Here is a 17,862-nt window from a genome sequence, read left to right on the forward strand (position 1 = left end):
GTGGGGCGGGTGTGGGGGCGGGGAAGGGAGGGTCATTCCTGGCTGCCTCTTTTAAGCTGCAGCACCCACGGTGGGCGGCAGTGTGTGCCAAGGCCGCTCTGCTGTGCTCTTCATGGTGCCGGGAGCGGCCCGGGAGGGACCAGAGCCGCAGCCGGCAGCAGGGCTGCTCAGCGGTTCGCAGGGATGAGAAGCCAGCAGAGCGAGAGGGGCAGCCCAAAGCAGGGCTTGGAGTGGGTGGGCAGAGGCAGCCGGAAGGTCCTGCGCATCTGGGTGAGTGGACCGTGGGGTACGGGGCAGTCCCAAGGGCTAACCACACGCCGCGCCGCACCCTCCCCACAGGGTCGCCCACACCCACAGCCTCCCAGGATGCTCCCAGTGGGCTGCTTCCGGAGGTTTGGGTGAGGACAGTGCGTCTCATGCAGGGTGAGTGGCCCGGTGGGCCCAGAGCCCGTGCCCCAGTAGGCCGGAGCCTCTCTTCCCCTCAGCCAGGCCGCCTCCCTGGGGCACCCCACGGGCCTGCGCAGCAGCCAGCCAGGGCCTGGGTGGGGGGCTGCAAGTGGAGGAGAGGCTGCAGGAAGGCCAGGCCATCCCTGCGGGAGAGGGGCTCGGGGAGCCCAGAGAAGGACGCCCAAGATGCTCACTGAGGCAGGGGGGCGGGGCCTCGGGAGTGCTCGCCGGGAGCCAGGCCAGGGGCAGACTTCTGGGCTCCTGTCCCCTCTCAGCCTCCGGCTCCTGTAGCGCCTCCGATGGCCCCTGGAGTGCCCCCCTAAGGTTCTAGGTCCGGCAGCCCTGAGAGGGAGGCCGGGCTGGACGGCCAGCCTCTCTCCACCCTTGGCCTGGGGTCCAGGCTCACTCGGTTCTGCCTTTTCCAGCTCTGGGGTATGGGCACGTGACCTGGCTTCTCCAGTGCCACCCTTGCTTCTCCTGTAACTTCGGGGGCTGGGGTGGGCAGTGGCGAGCGCAGGCCCTGGGCCTGAGGCACGGCGGTTCTCCCGTGCTCTGCTTCTCGGGCCCCCTCTCAGCCGCTCCGTGCTGTCCTTCTCACGCACTAAATGCAAGACCCAAGCCATACATGGTTGCAGGAGAGCCTGGCCTGCCCCTGACCTTTGAGGCCAGTCCCCAGGGGCTCTGGCCAAGGACAGAGTCACCGCCAAGGGCCCCCAGGAGCGTGGCTTGGTGGATGTGGTAAAGGCACAGAGGCACAGCGGGTATGGCCTCCTTTGGGGAAAGGCTGGTGTTGGGGGCATTCTTGGAGGGGGTGTCGCCCTTGTTGAGACTGCATTCAGTAAAGTCCACATGCCAAGGGTTTAGGGGGACATCCGGTCCTCTGCCCATACAGCCTGACCACCTGAGGGCCTCGGAGGCCAGGGCCTTGCAGGGCCCCATGGGGCCCTGGCCATGCTTGTGATGGGGGGTGGGCTCCAGGCATGACCCTCGAGTTAGCCCCTTCCGCAGCCACACGCCTGAGGATGTGGGCAGCCCCCAAGTGCCCCGGGTCTGGAAGAGCCCCTCCCGGTTCTCCCTATCTGAGCCTGTCCCCGGGGCAGGGGAAGTGCTCTGGGACAAGATAAGGGAGCCCCAGAGACGCCACTTCCGGTGCACCGTCACACTGGGTCAGTGGTGTTCCTGCCGGTGTGGCCACCTCGAGATCCTGGGGCGGACGGGGAGGCAGTCCGTCGGGGGGGCGTGTGAGAAGCCCGTGGACGGTGGCGGCCCTGACGGGGCGAGGGCACAGCTTCCCCGCCCAGGCCTGTTTGGCAGGTGGAGGGGGACACCACAGGGGAGACCCCGCCTCCCGTCGTGGGCTGGGGGCTCACGGCAGGTCTCCCTCGGGCCCCACAGTTCGGCAAGATGTCGGTGAAGGAGGGTGCGCAGCGCAAGTGGGCGGCGCTCAAAGAGAAGCTGGGGCCCCAGGACTCGGACCCCACGGAGGCCAACCTGGAGAGCGCGGACCCCGAGCTGTGCACCCGGCTGCTGCAGATGCCGTCCGTGGTCAACTACTCGGGCCTGCGCAAGCGCCTGGAGAGCAGCGACGGCGGCTGGATGGTGCAGTTCCTGGAGCAGAGCGGCCTGGACCTGCTGCTCGAGGCCCTGGCGCGCCTGTCCGGCCGCGGGGTGGCCCGCATCTCGGACGCCCTGCTGCAGCTCACGTGCGTCAGCTGTGTGCGAGCCGTCATGAACTCGCAGCAGGGCATCGAGTACATTCTCAGCAACCAGGCCTACGTGCGCCAGCTGTCCCTGGGTGAGCCGCGGCCGGGGGCCCAGACGGCCTCCCGAGCTCAGGCTGGGGCCCTGCGCCACGGAGGGCAGCGGGAGGGATTCCTGAGGAGGAACCAGGTGCCCGTTCGCCCCAGGTCTGAGACGTCCAGGTCAGCTTGGAGCTGTGGTCCACCAGCAGCACCTAGTTGCCCCCTCTGTTCCGTGGCTTTGCCTGGCCTTCCCGCCCAGCCCTCTGCCTGTTCGCGCCCTGCCCCCTTCCCCGCCTCCGGCCTACAGCACCCCCCACCCCCACATCTGCCACCCTGGTCCGTGCCCTGGCAGCCGGACTCATCTGGGCCAAAAACACACGTCCAGCGGCGCGCCCCCGCTTACACTGTACCTGGCCGCAAGCCCCTCGGAGCCTCACAGGTCACCGCCGCTCAGTTCTGGCCAGCACTTGCAGCTGGAGGCGTCCTCCACGCCCCCACACACCCCGCCCCTGCCCACTCTGCCCCGCTCCCACCTCCTGCTCAGGCTGCTCTGTGCCTTGTGCACCTGCTGACTCCTTAAGTTCTCACTCTCGATCGCCTCCTCCAGGAAGTCTCCCCAGGCTGCACCCAGTGTTAGTCTCCAACCTTTGGGAATGACCTCAGGTGGTCCTTAGTGAGCAGGGGTCCCACTGTGTTCCTGGCCTGCCGGGCTGTCCTGCTCTGTGGCAGCAACCCTGTCCCCCGATGCTTGGGGCTCTAGGGAGGGGTGGGGGAGTGCCGGTGGGTCGGCCCCTGGGAGTGGGCGCATGCCTGTGTGGAGTCCTTTGTGGTCTCAGCAGGCCAGCTGAGGGACACCCCCAGAGCTTTCCCAGCCCAGCGGATGAGGTGGGAGGCAGGGGCTCATGAAGACAAGGAGACACCCTAAGCTGCTGGGCAAAGTCATGGGCTTGGCCCGGGAAGCTGTGCCAGTGTGAGCCTTGGGCCCAGAGCCAGCAGGGACCACTTTCAGAGCTAAGGCCCAGCTCAAGCAGACTGACCCTGCATGGTCTGCCTCTCCTTTCCTGGGGAGAGCAGCGCCCGGGGAGGGGGAGGCCAGCCCCAGATGTGGCCCGTGGGCTGGTGCAGAGTGCCCCCTGGTGTCCACCTGCGGGCTCTGCCTGTCCAGCTGGAGTGTGGGTTCAGGACAGCGGGGAGCAGGAGGAGCCCAGGCCTGGTATTGATGGGGGGCCCCCGCTGAGACTCCCTGACCCTCCGCAGCTCTGGATACATCCAACGTGATGGTCAAGAAGCAGGTATTTGAGCTGCTGGCTGCCCTGTGCATCTACTCCCCTGAGGGCCACGGGCTGACCCTGGACGCCCTGGACCACTACAAGGTGAGCCCTGGGGCACCTGGGTGCGGGCCAGGCGTGTGCTGACCCCGCCCGGGGCACGTGCTGACCCCGCCCGCCCTGCAGACGGTGCGAAGCCAACAGTACCGCTTCAGCGTCATCATGAACGAGCTCTCCGACACTGACAACGTGCCCTACGTCGTCACCCTGCTCAGCGTGGTCAACGCCATCATCCTGGGCCCCGAGGACCTCCGCACCCGCACCCAGCTGCGCGGGGAGTTCACGGGTAACCGCCCACAGCCCGCCCCGGTGCCCACTGTGGGACCCCAGAGGAAGGCTCTGGGAAGCGGCCCCCAGCCAGCCACTCCCTGTGGTGGACTCAGGGTCCTAGGGCCCCGGACATGAGTCCTGCATGGCTCTCAGTGTGAGGCTGACCCCCCAGCTCCGGTCCTGCCAGTGGTGGCCATGCCATTTAGTGGGACGATGGCGTGTGCCCTCCAGAGTGTTCCTGGCACTCGCAGGAATGGCAGGTCCCCCTCCTGCCCCATGGGCTGGACGTTCTGGGTGGTGGGAAGAAGCCCAGGGAGAGAGCAGAGGAGAAGGTATCAGAAGATGCAAGCGACCTCGGGCGGGGCTGACCCGAGCAGCCTCCGAAGCCCGCTGACCCCAGTGTCCCTTCCCAGGGTTGCAGCTGCTGGACGTTCTGACGCGGCTACGGTGAGTCCCCATCACTGTTCTCCAAAACCCGGCTCACCCTCCCCTTGGGCCCGGAGCAGCACCTCCCGACGGGCAGAGGGAACTTCCAGGAGTAGCCCCCGCAGGCCCGCCCCGCTAAACCCAGGTCCCGGAGACCTCACCGTTGCCATCCGTCACGCTGCCTCACGGGCCGCCCTCCAGGGCCACCCAGCAGCCTGGGGGTGCCAGATACAACAGCGACCGTCCCGTTGGTGTGAGCACGTCCCCGGTAGCGCGTACGGCATACTTAGGCTAAACAGCACTTGCCGTTTTCCTGAAACTCAAACTTACTTGAGTTCTGGGAACCCATGCAGCTGAGAACGCCCCTCCCGGGCCCCTGTCAGGACCACTGCCCCAGCTATGGGGCCCACGTGCCCAGCACACCCCGCTCAGGGCTGTCTGTGTGTCTGTCCCGGGTTGGGAGGGAGGCGGGTGAGGCAGCAGCCTCAGCCCATGCGGCCCCTCTCGCCCCAGAGACCTGGAGGACGCCGACCTGCTGATCCAGCTGGAGGCCTTCGAGGAGGCCAAGGCCGAGGACGAGGAGGAGCTCCTGCGCGTCTGCGGGGGCGTCAACATGACTAGCCATCAGGAGGTCTTTGCCTCTCTCTTCCACAAGGTGAGCCAGGGGGCAAGCTTGCGGGGAACTGGCTCCAGAGACGGGGGTCCAGGGCTGTGCTGTGGCCGCCTTCCCTGCCCCGGGAGACCCCACCCTGACCAGAGCCGTAGGGCCGGATCCGGTGCCCCAGCAGGGAGCAGCGAGGGGCTGGGGGCGCTGGAGACAGGAGGAGCCCAGAGTCAGCGCAGGCGGCCTGGGGCAAGTCTTCGCTGGCACAGGCCCAGAGCCAAGGCCACAGGACCCTCTAGGACATTGTCCCAAAGATCAGAGGTAGCTGAGCTGTCCGAACCTCCAGCCAGCGGATGGCCTCAAATGGCCCCAGGGGCTTCTGGACCAGCAGGAGGCCAGGAGGCCGGGTTCTGGTCCAGTTCAGGCCCTCCCCAGTGGGAGCGCCTGTCCTTCACTGAACTCAGGGCTCTCGGCCAGGGGACGAGTGTTGCCAGGAGACATCCAGGACATCTGGACGCATGCGGGGGGTCTCAGTGGGGCAACGGGTCCCACTGGCTTCGGGTGGGTGGCGACCGGGGATGCCGGGCCACCTCCCAGCACACGCAGGGCCGCCCCTAGCATGGAGTGGTGTCTAACCCCCAGTGTCACCTGGGCAGCGGTCTGGGAAGCCGGGCTCTGGCCCATCAGCAGGGCCCTTGCGAGGCAGAGAGCAGTGATGGGGCGGACGTCCCTGGTGGTCTGACGCCGTTGTCAGCCCCGGGAAGGGCACGGCTACCAACCTGTCCTTTTCCTCCCCGCCCAGGTGAGCTGCTCCCCTGCATCGGCCCGGCTGCTGTCCGTGCTGCAGGGTCTTCTGTACCTGGAGCCCACCCTGCCCTCCAGCCAGCTGCTCTGGGAGGCCCTGGAGAACCTGGTGAACCGGGCCGTGCTCCTGGCCAGTGACGGTGAGCAGGTGGGGCGGTGTGTCCCTGACCCCAGCCCAGCGGACAGACAGTGGGGCGTTAGACCATGTGGGAGGGCATCCCTCCTCGGCCCCTGGCCCCCCCACCTGCTCGGGCATTCTGCCCTGACCCTGGACACCCCCACACAGTCCAGGAGTGCACCCTGGAGGAGATGGTAGAGCGCCTCCTGTCCGTCAAGGGGCGGCCACGCCCGAGTTCCCTGAACAAGGCCCACAAGAGTGTCCAGGCCGACCTAGGCCAGAGCTGGAAGGACAGCGCGCCCCAAAACAGTGGCTCCCTGAAAGCGGATGTGGAGGAGCAGCAGCCCGAGGCCGGGCTCAGCGGTCTACACCTCACCGTGCAGAGGGCGAATGGCTCGGTGGCCCCACAGCTGCAGAAACCCACCCCAGTCCCACCGGCTCCCCCGCTCCCCGGCTCCTCCTCAGCAGGGCCCCCTCCCCCGCCCCCACCACCCCCACCGCTCCCACCGGCCCCACTGCCAGTCCTGGGGGCCCAGGCCTCCCCACCCCCTCCCCCACCCCCTCCCCCACCCCCGCTGCCTGTCTCTGGCGGGGCCCCACCTCCGCCTCCTCCCCCACCTCCCGCACCCCCAGTCCCGGGGTGCCCCCCACCACCCCCACTACCTGGCCTGGACGGGGGCCTTCCTCCACCCCCTCCCCCGCCGGGTCCCCCCGGCGCCTCTCCGGTGGGTGGGGAGGAGACCATCGTGGCGCACAGGATCTCGGCCCCGGGCTCGGCCCCCGTCCCCAGCCACCGGCGAGTCCTTGCTCCCTCCCTGCGCATGAAGAAGCTCAACTGGCAGAAGCTGCCGTCCAACGTGGCCCGAGGTGAGGACCCCCGTCTCCCTGAGCAGCCGCCTTCCCGAGGCCGCGGACCCCACCCTGCTGCGCACGTCCCCCCGCCGCGTGTGGTGTATGTGCCTGGGTCTGGGCCAAGGGTCCCCCCGCCTGCGGGCCGGACTGGTCAATCTCCGCCCTGGGCTCGCCGCTCCCCGGTCGTCCGGGGCGGGGGGCTGGGGTGGGGACAGGGGCGGGGACCGGCCAGAAGACCCTTCCTCCGCACTTGCCCTGGTAAGCCGAGATGTCCCTCTGCGGCCACAGCCCCTGCCCTGCCCGGGCCCCGGGGTGCTGATGCTCGGTCAGAGAAGGTCAAGGCCCAGGCTTGTGAGACGGCCGGTCCCCCGCCAGCCGGGACACGGGCATGCGTGCGTCCGTCCATGTGCACGCGGCATGACGGCGACCGGAGGGCATCCCTGGCCCCCAGGGCCGGCGTGAGCCTGACCGGGGACCCCGCCCCCCAGAGCAGAGCTCCATGTGGGCCTCGCTGAGCAGCCTGGGCGCCGAGGTCGTGGAGCCCGACTTTTCCAGCATCGAGCGGCTCTTCTGCTTCCCCGAGGCCAAGCCCAAGGAGCGCATGGCCGCCCCCGCCAGGAAGGAGCCCAAGGAGGTGGGGCTGGCCTGGCCCGGTTGTGGGGGTACACGGGTCTCGGTGCAGCCACAGGTACCAACACCAGGGTGGGGTGTTTTCCAGATCACCTTTCTGGACTCCAAGAAGAGCCTGAACCTCAACATCTTTCTGAAGCAGTTTAAATGGTGAGCAGCCCGTCCTGCCAAGACCCTGCCCTCTCGGGCTGCGCAGTGCCCTGGGTGGGGGGGGGGCACTCTGGGGAAGTGTGACTCCCCCTCCCTGGGGCCAGTCGGTGCCCCAGACGGCCCCAACTGGGGGCCCTGGAGAGCCCCAGCCTGCTCCTTGGGGAAGCGGAGGCCCCGACAGCAGCGGGTGGTGCCCCCGGCCCCCGGGCCCTTCCCTGCAGCTGCTGAGCGCTGGCTCCTGCCAGGGAGGTCCCTGGGCATGCGTGAGCCCCCTGCCTGGGTCCTGAGCAGCCCCCAGGAAGAAGGAGCAGGGGTGCCCTGACAGGCAGGGAGCACGGGAATCGGCCTCCAGCCACGTTACTGTGCAACCCCAGGCAGGTGGATTGCCTTCTCTGTGTCCCAGCAGCTCGGCCCGAGCAGCAAAGAGGTCATGCGCTGAGGTCCCCCAGGAGCCCAGAGGAGGGGGCCGGTGCTCCCTCTGCTCCCACCGAGACCACGCCCTCTCTCCCGCAGCTCCAATGAGGACATCACTGCCATGATCCGGGCTGGGGACACCACCAAATTCGACGTGGAGGTTCTTAAGCAGTTCCTCAAGCTCCTTCCCGAAAAGCACGAGGTAAGTGGGGCAGAGCCTTGCCGGCCCTGCCCAGGTGCTCCCCACAGGGAAAGAGGAGGGGACGCACGAACACACGGACACACGGAGCTGTGCTGGACGTGAGTGGGCCCTGGCGGGCAGGCATGGGCAGGTGCCGGGCGGTGCAGGGGCTTCCTGGGAGGGGATGGGGGCCAGGGGATGGGGGCCAGGATCCCACGTGTGGGCCTCCTCCCTGCAGATTGAAAACCTGCACTCGTTCACGGAGGACCGCGCCAAGCTGGCCAACGCCGACCAATTCTACCTCCTCCTGCTGGGCATTCCCTGGTGAATGGGCTGCCCTCGGACTCCAGGGCCCACTGGCAGGGATGGGGCCAGGGGAGCCGGGCCCAGACTTAGAGGAGGGAGTGCGGCTGTGCAGACCGTTCCCTTGGGGCTCCGTGGGGAGCCCGCACGTACCCATGCTCCCCCCTGCTCCGAGAAGGTGGGGAGCCCTGCAGGGGGACAACTGTCTTCCGGGTCCCATGTGGGTGTTTGTCTCAAGTGCCCCTTCCCAGGCCCTACTCCAGTCCTGCGGAGTCCCCGTCTGGAACCCGGCCCGGAAATGTGCACACTGACCAGGGCCAGGCTGTGGGCCCCCGTGCTACAGGCCCTGGGTGGGTGGGGGACCCAGGCCCTGATTCCCCGCTCTGTCCCCAGCTATCAGCTGCGGGTGGAGTGCATGCTGCTGTGTGAGGGCGCAGCCGTCGTGCTGGACATGGTGCAGCCCAAGGCCCAGCTGGTGCTCGCCGCCTGCTGCAGTGAGTGGGGGGCACAGCCTGGGGCTGGGGGGCCCGGGATCCACACGGCGAGTGGTCCCGGGGCACGGACCTTCCCCACCTCACCATAGACACACCCCTGTCCTAAGGCACACGCCACACACACGCACTCGCGTGTGCGTTCACAGACACACACAGGCACGGGCACATGCACATCTGCGCACACATCGCAGGCCCCCGTGCACGCGCGGGCTCACCTACACAGAGACAGGCATGCACATCAAGGGGCGTGCTCAGGGACACCTGTGAATGCTCAGCAGTTTTTCCAGAAGAGGGTCAAGCAGGAATGTACCCCAGCCCCAGGGCAGGGACGCACGTAGTGGACATCCACTCCCATGTCAGCCACCATCCCTGAAGCCCCAAGGGATGGTTAGCTGAGAACCAGGGAGGCCACGGCTCCAACCTTTCGGAAGATTCCTCTCAGCAGCATCATACCGGATAGGGGCCAGGGGTCATCTGCTCCCGGGGTAGGGAGGGTACAGGAGTGCAGAGTCCCTGGGCCTGCTCCTGGGGGGGCTGGAGCCCCTGGGGACCGCACCCTGGGGAGGGGAGGGGAGACCCCCACACCCCAGCTGCAGACCCCTCGCAGCACCTACCCCTCCCTCAGCCCTGGCGCCCTCCCCCAGGCCTGCTCACCAGCCACCGGCTGCCCGTCTTTTGCCAGCTGATCCTGAAAATTGGAAACTTCCTCAACTACGTAAGCGGGCCCCGCCCCCCTACCCCCCATGCCCACCCCCTCCCACCGGGCTTCAGGGACCCTCACTCTGCACCCGGACCCTCGCAGGGCAGCCACACGGGGGACGCCGACGGCTTCAAGATCAGCACGCTGCTGAAGCTCACGGAGACCAAGTCCCAGCAGAGCCGCGTGACCCTGCTGCACCACGTGCTGGAGGTGGACCCGGGCTGGCCCCACTCCCCCCTCAGGCACCCCCGGGGCCAGGGTGTGGCCACCACCACACTCACCCGACTTGTCCTGTTGTAGGAGGCAGAGAAGGGCCATCCAGACCTCCTGCAGCTGCCCCGGGACCTGGAGCAGCCCTCCCAAGCAGCGGGGTAGGTGCCCCCTGCCCCCCCACGGGGCTCGCCCGCACCGGCGCCCCCACCAGCACTCCCACCTCTGGTCCTGGCCAGTGAGGTGGCTGGGCCAGGCTGGGTCCCCAGGAACCACTGCCCCCTAGAACGGTCATTTTCACATCTGAATAGGACTTTGGGTCCATCGTGGCCTGTTCCTAGGTGATTTACAACAAGAAACTGAGACCCAGGAGCGGTAGGGAGCGACCTGGTCGTGGTCACACCAGGGATTAGGCTCAGGCCACCTTTTTCCAAGGCTGAGCCTCATAACAGCCCATGAGGAAGGCCATGCCACGCCCATTGTACAGATGAGGACACTGAGGCCCAGGCTAGTGGGGCTGCATTCCTAGGGTCACTCAGCCCAGAGGAGCAGCTCAGGGAGGGTGGCCTGGACCTTCCAACTCCAGGTACACGCTGCTACGGGAGGTTCTCAGGCCTGAGAGCCAAAGATGGGCTGAGCTGCTGGGGTCACTGTCCCAGCACTTCACCCCCGGCACCGCCTGGCCCTTCCTGGAGCTCTGATATGCTTCTAGAACCTGAGGGCATGCAGCCCAGTGTCCCCCGCTGTCCCTGCGGCTGTGCCGTCCACTGTCCCCCGCTGTCCCTGCGGGTGTGCCGTCCGCTGTCCCTGCCATCCTCGTGGGTGTGCCGCCCAGTGTCCTCCCCTCTCCCCACGGGTGTGCTGTCTGCTGTCGCCCACTACCCTGAGGGTGTGCCGTCCACTACCCGTGGGTGTGCTGTCCAGTGTCCCTGCCATTCCTGCCGGTGTGCAGGCTGAAGGCCCCCACTAGCCCCTCCGCTGACCCTGCAAGACTGGACAGCGGCTGTCGCCTGACCCCGCCTGGCTTTGGGGTTTTCAGGATCAACGTTGAGCTCATCCGTTCGGAGTCCAGCACCAACCTGAAGAAGCTTCTGGAGATGGAGCGGAAGGTGTCGTCCTCCATGCCCGAGGTGCAGGAGCAGTACGCCGCACGTCTCCAGGCAAGCTGGGCCAGGGTCCGGGCCAGGAGGCGGCTGCTGGGGGGTCTCCCGGGTGGTCGGGGAAGACAGGCCGGGGTGAGGGGCCCCGTAGGAGGGCAACATGCTGTCCCTGATCCCAAGGTCGTTCCTGCGAGGGAGGGGCTTCCTCTGCGCCTGCGGCCTGCAGTGCCCAGACCTCTCTGTCCTGCTCGGACACCGGCAGCGGCCATCCCCCCTCCCGCAGCCGGGCCCCGCCCTGCCCCCAGGGCTACCCCGGGGCCGTGACCCTTTGAGGGCCGGTGGTACCTTCGGTGGGGCTCTCCCTGGGCCGTGACCGCGCCCTCCCGTCCCCAGGCCAGCATTGAGGCCTCCCGGGCGCTGGACGAGGTGTTCCAGGCCATCGAGGAGAAGAAGCTAGCGCTGGCGCGGTACCTGTGCGAGGACGCGCAGCGGCTGTCCCTGGAGGACACGTTCAGCACCATGAAGACCTTCCGGGACCTCTTCGTGCGCGCCCTGAAGGTGGGCCGGGTCCGCAACCCCTCCCCGGGCTCAGGCAGAGCTGCTGGAATCACGGGGTGCCGGGCTCGTGCTGTCCTTCGAGGGCTGGGGGTCACGGGCTCGCCGCCCACCCACGCAGGACAACAAGGACTGGAAGGAGCAGGCCGCGAAGGCCGAGAGGAGGAAGCGGCAGCTGGCGGAGGAGGAGGCCCGGAGGCCGCGGGGCGAGGACGGGAAGCCGGGTGAGGCCAGGCCCTGGCCGGGGGGCCCAGGGGGAGCGGGGGGGTGGGCCTTGTCTGGGGGTGCGGGGGCAGGGGGAGCTGGGGGGGCCCGGGGGACCTCCGAGGGGCCGGGTCTCATCCCCTATCCTCGAAGCTCTGGGGACACCGCCCACCCCCTCCTGGTCATCGTCCCAGGGTCACGTGGGAGGGGTCCAGGGACCCGCAGGCAGCCTATCTGAGGGTCTGGGGGCCTTTCAGTCAGGAGGGGAGTCGGGAAGCAGGAGGAAGTGTGTGTCATCGACGCCCTGCTGGCGGACATCAGGAAGGGCTTCCAGCTGCGGAAGACGGCCCGGGGCCGGGGGGACGCGGAGGGGGGCGGCAAGGCAGCTGCCACGGACCCACCGAGGGACAAGGCACCTGGTGAGAGCCTCTCCCACCTTTCATCACTGTCTCCCTCCTGCTTTCCGTGCTGCCCGCTACCTCCCCTCCTCCAGGAAGCCCTCTCTGATCTCATGGGAGAACCCCCGTGGTTGCCTGGCTGCTAGAGAAATGGCACAGCCATGAAGTAGGGTTAGAGGGTCAGCTCGGCCTCCTGGTCCTCTTGCCGGTGGCAGAGGGCTCCCTGCAGCCCCCTCAGGCAGTGGGCCTTTGACCCGTGTCTTGGGGCTCGGGGCTGCTGAGGTGGTGGGAGAGGTGGGCCGGGGCCTGGGGGAGGGGCGCTCCACTCAGCGTGGCTGCCCGGAGTTGGGGGGCTCTTGGGACGGGCATGAAGTTGGCCCAGTGTCCCCCGCCCAGCCACACCACAGGCCTGCTCTCTGGGAACCCACACTTCGGGGCCACCAGGGCGGGTTCTCGGGGCAGTGGGCTCTGCAGCGCTGGTGGCATTCGGGTAGATGTTGAGATGGACAGAGGCCTCTGCTTGGGCACGCCCGCAGGATGGCCTGGGAGTCGGGCCCTGCCCTCAGCTGCCGCGTCCTGTGTCCACAGCGGCCACCAGAGTCCCCGCAGGAGGCACCGGCGGCCCAGCCTCTGAGCCCCAGGGCTGGGATCTCTCCGACGCCACTGCCCCTGGCCCGCAGCCCATTGCAGACCCGCCACAGGGGAACGGGCCTGGGTCCCTGGAGAGGCGTTCTTCCTGCTACATAGACGCCAGTGACGTCCTGACCACCGAGGACCCCCAGAACCCCCAGCCTTGTCAGGGCGCCTGGCCGGTGGTGCTGGGCAGTGCACAGGCCCTGAAACCTCTCAGGCTGTCTGGTGACAAACCCCCTGGGGCCACGGGGTCAGGCCAAGATGCCGAAGACCCCACAGCCCCTCAAGGCGTCTGCCGGGCTGAGGCCGACAGCACCGTGGAGGGGACGCAGGAGGCTGACCTCCCTGCCACAGGCCCTGGCGTGGCTGGGGACGGGGATGGGGACCAGGAGGACACGGCCCCAGATTCTGCACTGGACACGTCCTTGGACAGGTCCTTCTCTGAGGACACAGTCACGGACTCTTCGGGGTCCGGCACTCTCCCCAGGACCCGGGGACAGGCCTCAAAGAGGATGGGCAAGCGGAGGAAGAAGCGTCCCTCGAGGAACCAGGAAGGTAACTTGGGGCTCCCTTCGCATCATGCCTTGTCCCCCGAAGCAGGGCTCGCGGGTAGGCAAGGCCCACGGAGCGTGGGGACGCCGGTGTGTGGTCAGAGCTCGTCCAGCCCCAGCAGGGCCTCCGCCTCTCGCTGCCGCTGGCCGTTCCCTCCTCTTGCTCCCGAGAGTGGGTGATTCCCAGGACACCCCACGTCCTGCAGGAGAGGAGGCGGCCGCCGTTCTGCGCGGGGGAGGAGCAACTTTGGTTGGGGGCGGGCGGCCCTTGTCCCCACAGCCCAAACCCCTAACTCCTGCTTCATGCCGTCCCCAGCAGGGAGCGGCAGCTGGGGCGGGTGTAGCCTGGGGCTGCCCCAGGCCCAACGGGTCTGGCTCCGTGTCCACACCGCCCGAGCGCCCGGCAGCCCGGCCCCCGCTCCGAGTTCAGGGCAGGCCAGGAATAAGCCGTTGAGTGCGTTTCTCTTATTTGAAAGCAGAGGTTGTCCCTGACTCTGACGATAATAAAACAAAAAGACTCTGTGTGATCCAGTAAGGTAGGTACTCATGCTGGTGTCCTGCACTAACGGCGGCCGCGGAGGCCCGGCCCGCGCCCAGCCCCTCCTGGACGCTAACCTGCCTCCCTGCGGCCCGCTTGGGCCTGTCGGCAAGCCCTGTCCTCCTGTGCTGCTGGTGCTGGGACCCGCCTGGCTGTCTGCCTTCTCCTCCCTCTCTGGAAGGGTGGGAGCCATGCCTCGCTTAGCTGGCGTCCGCTGTGTGCCAGGCGCGACCTCGGAAGGTGCACCGGGTAGAGGGGCCTCAGGAGGGTGGGGGGCCTCCGAGCGGGACAGGCAGGCAGGGGTCGCCTCTGCCCCAAGCAGTCCGGCTAACCTGGGGCTTTCCTGACTTCTATCTCCCAGGGTGGTTACCTTTGCTCTGAGACCTTCCACGGGGCACACCCCAGCTCTGGTCGGGCCACCAATGTCCCCAGGGCGGCAGTGAGGGACAGAAGCAGTCCCAAGGTCCGGCTGCCAGGAAGAGACGGGCCACAGGCCCTCTCCAAGGGATGGACATGCCTCCCCTCCCTTGTAGCCAGGTCCTGGAGACCGCAGATGGGTCTGTAGGCACATCCCGGGTCCACAGCACTGGGCCTCCCGGGACCCCGAGGACGGGCAGGACCATGGTTGTCTCAGATGTGGCCCGAGAGGCTCACAGGTGCAGACAGACAGGCCTGGGGTCCCTGCTGCGTTCTGGGCCGTGCTGATGGCGAACCGATCCACTTCCTCGGGAGCAGGGGGCCACCTGCAGCCAGCTCGGTGCTGACCCAGAGGGCCCAGGGCATGGAGGAGAGGTGTAGTGGTGCCCAGAGGAAGCAAGGGCAGGCGAGAAGCCAGGCGCACCCTCCGGACGGTTTATTCCCCGCTCTTGGTAGGGGCTTTAGCCTCAGTCCCCGAGCTTGCTGCTGGGATTACTTTCGAAGCCTGGCTCTCCGGTTTCACGAGTGGGGCTGTGGGGTCTTTGGGTTTGGGGGTCCAGCAGCCACGTGTGGCCACGGTCCAGGGAAAGCCTGGTATGCCCAGCACAGCTCTGCGCCCCCGCAGGACCGCCCCCCTGTCCTCCGGCACAGCAGTCCACTGCCTCCCCGGGCCCCAACATCCCTTGGCTGGGAGCAGGAGAGAATCCCACCCTCTCCGTCTCCAGCTTTTATTTGGAAAAACTGCCACCAGATGGGGGATTTGTGAGACCATAACGACCACTCGGAAACGGCAAGAACTTTCCAAAACTAGCAAAATTAATAGCATTTGTGGCGTTGCTCTCAGCTCACTGAGGGGTTGGAAGGTTCAAGGCATCTTGCCGCCGGGCCCCCAACCCGGGCCCCGGGGTGTCCTAAGTGAGGCTGCGCTCAGGGGTTTGGGGCAGGAATTCCACACACGTGACCTGAGTCCACCCCAGAGCAGGTCCAGGGGGGCTCGGGACCCCTTCTCCCATGGGCCGGGGCCTGGAGGCCGACTGCCTGGTTGAGGCGGTGATGTGGGAGCCCCTGCTGTGTGGGGTCCTGGCACCCTGGGGCGCAGGGACAGAAACCCCGCTCTGAGTGACTTTTGACCTTTCTGCCTCTCGTTTGTGTGCCTCATCTTTTTCACTCCCATCTGCTCAGGACCCCGGGGGCCTGGGGTGGGAGGGGGCAGGGCAGGGCGTCAGCAGGGAAGCACAGAACAGGGGCCCTTGGACCAGAGGGCTCTAGGGGGCCGGGGGCCTGCCGGGCCAGGTAGGGGGCGTCCAGGTGGCAGGAACCAAGGAGCTGTGGCCGCTGGGAAAGGACAGGTCTGACGCGTCCGGCGCCAGGGGTCGGGAAGCTCAGGGAGAGGCAGCCAGCGGGACTGATGGGGGTGGACAGTGTGGCCTGGCCCTCGGGGGAGGGGTGAAGTCAGGTGGGAGAGAAGGGCCTGGTGGGGGTAAGGCAGGGGTGGGGCAGGGGGCGGAGAGCAGGGCCTGGTGGGGGTGGGGGTGGGGAGAGCAGGCCCAGGGATCGGGCCTGGGCAGGTGGACAGGAGCCCGCCGGCTGGGGGGCCATCCCGGCGACTTCCACGTGGAAGGGTCTTGCTGCTGGAAAACAAGGGCCGGGGTCAGCGTGGACCGAGGGAGACGCAGTGCGGCCGCCCGGGCTGTGGCCGTGGGACCGCAGGAGCCTGGGGACCCGGAGGCAGGCACCTTGCTTGGCACTGTCCTAAAGATGCTGTTCCTCTCGCTTCCCACAGGCCTCAGCCTTAAGCCCAAAGCCAAGTGAGAGTGCTGCGGCCGGCCCCCACCACGGTGGGCCCCCGGAGGTACTGCTGAGCTGGGCCCCTCGAGGGCCAGGCTGGAACCGGGCCCCTGGGAAACCAAAACTCTGTGCCTTACCCTCCGGGGAGGTGGGCCTCCCAGAGCTGCTTGGGGTGCTCTGGCCGAGACCCAGCAGGCCCCAGCGCCCAGCCTCCTGGCCCCCTCCTGGACAGCCTGCACGCCCCCAGCCCCCGTGTGGTCTGCTTTCTGAATGCCGATGCCCACGCCCGCACCCGCATGCCCCACGGCACGGCCCGCAGGGGTGAGGAGCCTCGGCTGCATCCCCAGGGCGCCTCTCCGCCGTGCCCTGCCCTCCAGCCCCGGGCGCTCAGAAGCTTCTGGAGACGGGCCCTCACAGACCTCTCCCCACAGAGCCGCGGGAGCTGGACAGAGCTGGAGCCCCCACACCCCGCCCACCGCCTTCTGACCCAGCCCCTGCTCCCCGCTCCCAGTCCCGCCTCTCAGCCTGCTTACCTGGGCTGGGGCAGAGCGGTTTTTAACGGAGTTGGATTGTTTCTGTATCTGCTCTTCTGCGGTAGCTGAACTGGGCATAGGTGGGTGGAGGACCCCCGGGCCTGCGGCAGGGGCAGGCTGGCCGGCGTGGTCCCTCTGCCCAGCAAACAGGTGGGGGACCCTGTGGAGCCGGCCCCCGCCCCTGTACGCCCAGCCTTTGCTGCCACCAGGCTTGGCCACCGTGTCACCAGAACGGTCGTCGCTGTGGCTATGGCTGCTGCTGCCTCCGGGAGGGACTGGGCTCCACCCCTGCTAGGCTAAGAGGAGGCAAGGACCCAGGCCTGGGGGCGGCCAGCCTCCCCACCCCACCCCTGCCCCAGGTCTGTGCTCCTGAGGCTGGCGTACAGAGAGGCTCAGACCAATAAAGAAAAAAGCCGGCCCAGGGAGTGCTGCGTGGTGTTCGGGAGCGGCGGGCAGGCGGGCCCTGACCCTCGCCGCGGCTGTGCTGGCCTGCCCACTGCCCCAGAGCCCCCCGGGCCCGGGCCGGAGCAGGTGCCCGATAGACCCCAGCGTGGGGGGCGTGGGGAGCCCAGCACCTCTGTACAGAAATCTCGCCCATGGACGCCAGCGGGTTTCCGCAGCCGTCAAGCACAGACATTCAGTTCTAGAACACTCCGTCATCCCCCGAATTCTCTTAGCAGGCGCACCCCGTGTTGCCTCCCCCGGCCCCTAAGTCTGCTTCCATCTCCATAGATTTGCTTTCTGTGGACATTTCCTATAAACAGAGGCCACTACGTGGCCTTCCGTGGCCGGCTTCTCCCACACAGCGTGTTTGCAGGGTTCACCGCGTTGGAACGTGGGTCAGGACTCTGCGCCTTTGCCTGGCAGAGTGGGTGGGCCTCACGGCGTGGACGGCCCCGGGGGGTGGGGCTCCTGTGCGAATCAGCCGCGAGTCGGTGGCCGTTCACGGAACCCTGAGGTGCCCGAAGTAGCGGCACTGCTTTGCCCTCAAGGGCATGAGCGCCTGTGCCCGTGGGGTCCGTGTCTGCGACCACTGAGCATGAGGCTCAGTGGCTGAGCCCACCCCACTCCCACAGGGAGGACCCCAACCTCAGTGACCTGGGCTGCCATGACCCTGGTGACAGGCCCATGGCGCACAGGTCGCTGCACGGGGACGTGTTCTAATTCAGGCGAGGCCGTGTGACAGGCCAGGCCCGGCTGCCTGCGGGGACAGGGCTGTTTATAGAAAAGCCCGACCCCCCCTCCCCCCCGCCAGGCCCTCCGGCTATTTATAGAGCCAGGCTTGGGGGAGTTGCTGCTGCTGCCTGCCAGCATTTGGCCCTGCGGATCCCGTGTGAACCCCCATAGTGGCCCCCTGAGCCCCACGCTCCCCCGAAAGGGCCCCAGCTAGCACCCAGCCCTGCCGGGACTCCAGCCCATCCCCCCTCCGCGGGCGTTCCGGAGGCAGGAGGCAGCCCCTCCTGCTCCCTTCG

At 67.8% G+C, this 17,862-nt stretch overlaps 1 protein-coding gene across 4 annotated transcripts; it reads left to right on the plus strand.

Annotated features, from left to right (window-relative positions):
* Positions 1 to 80: 80 nt before the first annotated feature.
* INF2 (inverted formin 2) lies at positions 81 to 17,177 on the plus strand. Of its 4 annotated transcripts, none has more exons than XM_032341562.1 (23): positions 81 to 270; positions 1,843 to 2,242; positions 3,447 to 3,562; positions 3,644 to 3,803; positions 4,201 to 4,234; positions 4,727 to 4,868; positions 5,620 to 5,761; positions 5,908 to 6,606; positions 7,080 to 7,225; positions 7,310 to 7,371; positions 7,885 to 7,987; positions 8,205 to 8,290; positions 8,663 to 8,763; positions 9,408 to 9,478; positions 9,566 to 9,673; positions 9,764 to 9,834; positions 10,713 to 10,833; positions 11,167 to 11,331; positions 11,450 to 11,552; positions 11,790 to 11,951; positions 12,519 to 13,118; positions 13,594 to 13,650; positions 15,853 to 17,177. In XM_032341562.1, exons 1-22 carry the CDS (start codon positions 184 to 186, stop codon positions 13,647 to 13,649), a joined length of 3,735 nt encoding a protein of 1,244 aa, XP_032197453.1. In that variant the 5' UTR covers positions 81 to 183; the 3' UTR covers position 13,650; positions 15,853 to 17,177. The 4 variants fall into 4 exon arrangements, with proteins under 4 accessions (XP_032197453.1, XP_032197457.1, XP_032197455.1 ...); XM_032341566.1 differs by lacking the exon at positions 13,594 to 13,650 and having other exon boundaries at positions 15,853 to 15,921; positions 16,289 to 17,177; XM_032341564.1 differs by lacking the exon at positions 15,853 to 17,177 and adding an exon at positions 14,695 to 15,846.
* The last annotated feature ends 685 nt before the right edge of the window (positions 17,178 to 17,862 follow it).

The sequence above is a fragment of the Mustela erminea genome, chromosome 5 (assembly GCF_009829155.1).
Source record: "Mustela erminea isolate mMusErm1 chromosome 5, mMusErm1.Pri, whole genome shotgun sequence".
Classification (NCBI taxonomy): Eukaryota; Metazoa; Chordata; class Mammalia; order Carnivora; family Mustelidae; genus Mustela; species Mustela erminea.